This window comes from Austrofundulus limnaeus, unplaced genomic scaffold, assembly GCF_001266775.1.
Source record: "Austrofundulus limnaeus strain Quisiro unplaced genomic scaffold, Austrofundulus_limnaeus-1.0 Scaffold168, whole genome shotgun sequence".
NCBI lineage: Eukaryota > Metazoa > Chordata > Actinopteri > Cyprinodontiformes > Rivulidae > Austrofundulus > Austrofundulus limnaeus.
Genome location: NW_013952570.1, coordinates 751,237 through 758,498, shown reverse-complemented (window position 1 = coordinate 758,498; position 7,262 = coordinate 751,237). Strand labels below are relative to the sequence as shown.

The 7,262-nt window shown below is 39.6% G+C and overlaps 1 protein-coding gene across 2 annotated transcripts in view; it reads right to left on the bottom strand.

The window, feature by feature from the left end:
• LOC106523873 (E3 ubiquitin-protein ligase SMURF2) overlaps positions 1-7,262 on the bottom strand; it is an 86,257-nt gene that overhangs the window by 14,069 nt on the left and 64,926 nt on the right. The window contains exons 12-13 of one of the 2 annotated variants that reach the window (XM_014017446.1): positions 2,890-3,094; positions 503-606 (exon numbers count right to left, since the gene is read on the bottom strand). In XM_014017446.1, the coding sequence (XP_013872900.1) occupies positions 503-606; positions 2,890-3,094 (309 nt within the window). The remainder of the gene's footprint in view (positions 1-502; positions 607-2,889; positions 3,095-7,262) is intronic. The other variant, XM_014017447.1, reaches the window with a different exon arrangement.

The window sequence follows — 7,262 nt, the reverse complement described above, 5'->3', positions numbered from 1 at the left end:
TGTGTGTGTGTGTGTGTGTGTGTGTGTGTGTGTGTGTGTGCGTGCGTGCGCACTGCTGAACGAGGCAGTGAGTCGGGACGCTTTAGAAAGTGGGAGGGGCGCACCGCACAGCTCGCGGAGGGTAGAAGGAGAAAAGGAGAAAAGTTCTCTCGTCAACGCTTCTAAAAGTCTCTAAAAACACGGGGAAAAGTCACCAGATTTGTTGCTAGTCTCTTCTCTGGGAAAAAAAGGTGCTAGAGGGGTCTGAAAACCCACTAGATCTAGTGACAATGTAGCTAAGCTGGAAACACTGCTCCTCTCGGCTCACTCTCAAGTCAAGTGACCAGTCAAATCGCATCCTGTGCGATTAGAAAATCTCATTTTAACATAACGCGAGATTATCGCAAAATTGTTCAGCCCTATCCTACAATATCCCTTTAGTCCGTAGAACCAAAAAATAGTTGTTGATTGAGTCCAAGAAGGATGAGGTGTATATATAATATCCCCTCCATTGGCTCCTTACCTGGCCACCCCGCCATAATCAAGTCCTTCTTCACCTCTGAACTTCACCATGAGCCTTTTCCACAGGTCCTTCGGCCTCATCTTCATCACCTGCCGATATGACTCCTGCACAATGGACAGCAACAGCTCATTAAAGACAGTCACGGTGTTAGAGAGAAATCAGTTTTAATATGGCCCTCAGTGAGTGATCAGACCTACTGAACACACACTTGTGTCATTCACACTGCAGTTCACACTAGATTCAGGTTGAAATGGAGACACTTTATGTCAGCGCTGTTTGAAGGGACTGAAATAAACATCTGAGCAGCCATTTCTGTGTTTTTTTCTGTGTTGAGCTTTCTCCACCTCCGTCAGTGTTTATCACACGTGCAGTTGGCTAACATCGTCAGTGGGAGGGTTTGTTTTAAGTGGATTACAGGCAGTTATAATAAACACAACCACAAGGCTCTAATAACACCACTTCTCCCACTGCCAGGCTCCATCACACCCTCAGGGTTGAGCTGATAACCCAGAGGTGCTGTGAGGGGAAATAAAAATGTCCTACCTATGTCAGAAGCAAAAAAAAAAAAAAAGTACACAGGGACGGAGTCTGTCAGCTCACCACATAACACTTTCCTATTCAGGCATAATTTAATGCTTCAGCTGGTCTGGAGAAGCTATGCAGTTGTGTCTCGTTCAACCTCAAGATCCCCCCCCCACCCCTCCCTCCTCCACACACACACCCATCCCTTATTCTTCCACCCTCTCTCTCGCATGCTGAGATCAGCCAACAAAAATGTCTTCGTTCAGATTAGCAGACGTGGCTGTTCCAGAACATTCCAGCACATATTTTATGAGGGTCATGCAGTCTGCTGCAGGTGGTGTTGTTCTGATGGCGGCTCCGCACCTCCTCCATGCAAGAAAAAAAGAGAGAGAAAAAAAAAAACACACTGCCCCCACTGGGAAAATTTTCATCTCAAACAAGCGGTCTGGTTTAGATTTTGAAAACCTTCACACATCATAGATAACTGTGTGCGAGAGAAACATTTTCACAGCCAATCTGCTCCAAGCTTTGACCTTTAACAGGGAACATAACAGTGCCAGAAGAAAAAAAWAACTTTAGAGGATGTTTAAAATAATCTGGACGAGACTAAAAATAACTTACAAATTAAAGGCCTAGCGTTCTTCGAAGAATTGCATTTCGCTCACCGTTTTTGTTTGGTTTTTTTTGTCCATTTTAGACCGAAGTGTTAAACTGAGACATCTGATGAGGGGAAGGGACAAAGTTACAGCTGGTTTGGTCAAACTTTGTAAATTTATCTTGGGGGATATTCCAAGATCTGTTAGAGCTCAAAATATGTGCTGATGATGAATCTCTATATCTTGTAGGCCTTCTGAAATATCTCTATAATTTCAATTGTTAATCTCTCACCAAGGGCTGTGCGGTATATGCAGTAGAAACGGTATGAAGTTGATCCTACAGTAGAAATTTACCCTCTACCGTCCTATCGTTATTACGTCATCGCACCTGTGTCAGCATGGCTGCGAGTGCAGAGACAACTGAGCAGGAGTTTGAAACATAATGAAAAAATTCTAGCGTTTTAAAACACGTATAGAGAAAATAAAATAAAAATTTCCTCCTCCCGCTGCAGAAGTTACATCGTACCGCAGGATCATAATCTCTCCCTCCTGCTGCACGTCGTGCAGAGCAAAGCTTTAACCACAGTTTTCTTTCACACCCAAGTTGTCGGAGAAAAAAAAAAACAGTTTTTTATGTATTGTTACCCACAGAGATAATAAAAAAAGATGTGGACGTTCGTTCAGTCATAAATCCATCTTGCTAATGTAAAGTCGGCTTCTGCTCTGATGATGAAGATGAGCGCGCAGCTGATAAGTTCAGCAGGCAGAAGCTCATTGTTTGGCAGGCAGACATTAAAGCAAAAATACTGGGTTTGATTATAATTACAGTTTTCTGCAAAAAAAAGATGCTCTAAAATTACATTATCTTAACTTTTATGATATTTTTCTACCATGATATATACCGTTACTGTAAAGGGATTCAATTTATACTGTGATATGAATTTGAGGTCATACCGCCCAGTCCTACTCTCACCTGTAAATATCAGTATTAAMCCTGATTGTTCAGTCCAAATTTTGTCTTTGAGTTATTGAAACTGGAGTCCCACACAAACCAACTCAAACTCCTTGTCTCTTTTGCTAATTTGTAAACATCTATCACTGTGTTCCATGTTTCAATTGGTAGTTATTGAATCCAGCTGAATTTTTTTTAAGTAGAAATCCCCTGTGTGTTTCTGTGTCTTTTATACAATTTCTAGATTGTTTCATTTTGAAAAAGTCATCATTGCATTGAGATTTAATGACGGAGCTCACTCCCTGTTCATGGCTCACCTCAAAGATCTCCTCGCGGGACACCTCGATGCGGCAGTGACCGGCCTGAGGCTGCTGCTGGGACAGTTCCTGCCGGAGGATCTTCAGCTTCTGAACAAGGTCCCTCTTGTACTTGGGCACCGTGAGGCACTCTGCCTCCTCTGGGAGCTGACCGGGGGACACCAGAGCCTGCTGGGCCTGATCCTTCGTCTGGTTCTGACGACTACTGAAAGGACAGGAAACGGAAAGAAGAAACAAGAAGTCTTAGATCTTTGCTGAGAGCAGAGGACAGAGGAGTAAACGCAGGTGCTCTGATGAGTCTGACTCATATAAACATTGACAGATAAAGGGTTCAACTTCTTTCTAATCGAGAAAATATCTGAAGAATAACAGGTGAAACAAAATTCTGCTAAAAATGAAGACAAACATTTAAAATAAAAGTGGTCAAAATGGAAACAGACATCTGTTTGAGTGCTGGTTAATTCAAACTTTCGCCCCCTGGTTTTCTTAGTGGTTGACATTACATACTCTTTGTTCATTTCATGTTTTCTGTTGTGTGCCAATGTTTTTCTGTGATCTTGTCTAGGGTTAGAGCCAGGTGTCAAAGGTTAAATGAGATTTCTCAGACTAAAGAGGGCATAAAGAAACCAATGATAGACAACTTCTTTTTAAAGTCCCCATAAAACAAATATATGGGTATGTAGTGACCAAAACTGCACCAGTATCAAGTTTCAAAATCACAAAGTAACCCAGAACCAAATACGTCCAGTACCATTACCTAATAATCCTAGTCCTAATTTAGTCCAACCCTTTGCAAAAAATAAAATACGTAGTTTGCTATAACTCTGGATCCATGATCCTCTTTATCTCAGTTTATAATATACTTTAATTTATTGCCCTTAGCTCTAATTGTAATCAAAGTCTAGAGCCAGAATAGAACAGCCATGAAATTAAACAAACCACTCAGACCCAAAGAAACCACTTCTCATCATCAACAAAGTTAAATTTAAGAAACCTACTGGGTGGTTCCTTATACATAATCTAAAACAGAAGCCAAAATCAGGAATAAAAATTATACAATCTTAAATTATTACTTTGCTGCATATGTTAAGCTTAAACCACAATAATAACCTGGATTTAAATGATGGTAATACTATTGTTGAGCTAATTTCAATAGCAAAATTATCAAAATTATAAAAGTAAAACAATACATTTTCACTGTGATCTCAGTTATTGACCATAAAAGCATCTTAACCCATATATACTGTCTCGTCACCTCAGATCATTTAATCAATTACTCCTTTCCATTCCCAGAGCTCGACTGGTGACAGGAGAGCGGGCTTTTATGGTTAGGGCTCCCAGTTTGTGGAATGCCCTGCCACTAAATATTAGACAGGCTACCTCATTGTTTTCTTTTAAATCTTTACTTAAGGCTTACTTTTATAATAAGGCTTTTAATATTTGATAATGTTTTTTGTTTGTTTTTGGTTTTATTGTAATTGATTTGGTATATTTTGTTTCATGTTGTCTTTGATGATTAACTTATTTTTCAATGTAAAGGACTTTGTAACATTTGTTTAGAAAGGTGATGTACAAATAAAGTTATTATTATAAAAACCTTAAAGTGTTTTAACTAAACAATTCACAGGTTGTTGTTGAACCTACATTCTTTCTAACCACCAGAAGGGGGCAGCTCCGCTAACTCACAGAATGTCTTACTTCTCTAGAACCTTCATATGGTTAAACTTATTCAATCATTTCTGTAGGTTTAACAGCAGTTTCTGAGACAGACATGCCTTTCCTATAAGAGTTCCTCCTCACTTTTAATGTCAACTTTTAAAATTGTGATAATTAGATTGCACACCGTGGTGCTCCACAAACTGATGGCTGAGCCTTTATGAGGTTAGCACTAAAGGATTATGTCCACAGTGACCTCTTGTGCTTCAGTGGGTTTCAATGGGTGTACTCACCTCTGACCTGGCTCATAAACACCACACTAACATCTGAAGCTGAGCACAGATGGAGCCTGAAGTGTGCACTTATTAATCTGCGCAGATGTTGCTGGATGAAATACTCAAACTTCTGCCAAGGTTAAATAGTTACTGTCTTCACTCTTACTGCTCCAGATAAAAAAAACAACAACAAATAACTCACTTGCTGACAGAATGCAGTTGTGAGGAGTTCATTTAGCTCCAGACTGCTACTTTAATGCATTCAACCAACACACATTCCCTTCACCACAATGAGCATTTCTCTTCAGTAAAGTGACTGAGGTTGGTTTCTGGGGTCTGAGCAGCAGAATCCAATTTGGCTTCTCAATCACTTCCTGCTATCCCAGAAAAGCCACAGGGACAGTCGAGACCTTGTGAATCCCTTTATTTCCTGCAGACTAGACTGAGAAGAAAGGAAGGGCGAGAGGCGGGGAAGGCAGGAAGGCCACTCAGTTGATGGGACCCAAACACGGCAGACAGCTCAGAGGGTGGAGGCATCGCTCCCTGCACTTTCACCCATAAATTAAACGCTGCTGCTGTTCTGATTCGTTCTCTAGTAGCATCAGGCTCTCTGTTCTCCATCCAGCTCTGTGCTGATGAGCCTGACTGCTCCATGTTACCATTTTGATAAATCACCAGCTTGCGTTTTTGTTTTCCCCTCATGTGACTGTAGAGAGAGAGAGAGTCTTGCAAAGCAGACACCGATTCACTTTCCTATCGGACAGTGACCTGAACCAGACGAGGCGCCAGGATTCAGCACAACCCCGCAACAACACGTAGAAGCTTTAACCAAAACCATGCTATTAACTCCAACTTTTATGGCCACTTTATATGTATATGTGTATATATAGCATTTCTGTGGGATGACGGCACATGAAGAGGTGAAAATATCTGAAATCTCTAAACTGATAAAAGGCAGATGTCTGCACAGGGAGTCATGGGGACTGATGTGTTCTACAGACTTTCCTCAAAAGTTGGAAGGTCAACCTAAAGTTAGGATTAAAAAAGGCAACATATCAAACAATTGCATGGTCGGTATAATGAGGGTGAACTGATTCAGACTTCAGCTGTAAGGGTTTTAAAATTCTCCAGAAGTTCAGAGCAAGAGTTAAAGTGTAAATGTGCTTAAAGAGAAACAAAACCCACAGGACCGAACCTAAAACTGCTCCTGTAACAAAAAAAAACAAAACAAAAAAAAAAAAAAAAAAAAAAAAAAAAAAAAAAAAAACCATAAAACTCACTGACAGGACTGAACCTGAAACTGCTCCTTTAACACAAAAACCCCCCATAAAACTCCCCCAAATATTTTTGAAAAGCCCCAATTCAGTTACTGTCTGTAAATTCAGAATACATCAACCTTTAGCAATAGCACTACGTGTAATAAATGTGGTCTAGTCTTACGGTAGCTTTAGAGGGGAGGCTGTCTGAAATGGAAGTTCGGCTCTGCGCCGTTGAACAAACCCCCAAACCCCCATTGAAACTGTGTCAATTCACCCACGGGACAAATTAAATAAATCCAAAAAACAACTCTAGAAAAATAAAATCATAAAATTTCCTCTGTTAGTTAATGATCTGATAACTGATCATCATATTGATTTATTCTGTCTTTTAGAGACCTGGTTACAACAGGAGGGTTTTGTTAGTGTTGTTACAACAACAGGTTGAGGTGGAGGAGTGGCTGCTGTTTATCAGTCAGGATAAATGATTAATACAGCTCAACCAATTATTAGTTACAATTCTTTTGTTTGTGTCTCTCAGTCTCTCATTCAAAACGGAAATCAGAAAAATCTGTTATTTGTTATTTATTGTCCACCAGACCCTTATTCTGTTTTATCTCAATTCTCAGATTTTTTTGTCTGATTATTGATAACTGATAGTTGTTTTTTATGTTCATGTTATAATATACAGAAGTTTACATTAGTTGACGACACAGCCACTGGGTAAACTTCATTATAGTAGATGTTTATCAGAGTGTTGTAGCCAAATTTATAGAATCCCTTCCATCTTTATTTTCCTCTGTCTTACAGAATAAGGTAATAGAGAACAGTAACTTAGATAATCTTGTTGATAATATTACAACTTTAATGCAAACCTCTCGAGGAAATTGCTCCTCTGAAAAAGAAAGTTATCRATCGGAGGAAGACGACTCCATGGTTTAATTCAGAGTTACGTTTTCTTTAAAACAGGTATCTAGAAAACTGGAGAGAAAATGGCACTCCACTAACAGAAGAGTTTTACTTTACTTGGAGGATAGCCTGCTAACATAAGAAAGCCCTCCGTAAAGCTAGAACTGTACAGGTGCTGGTCATAAAATTAGAATATCATGAAAAAGTAGATTTATTTCAGTAATTCCATTTAAAAAGTGAAACTTGTATATTATATTCATACATTACATACAAACTC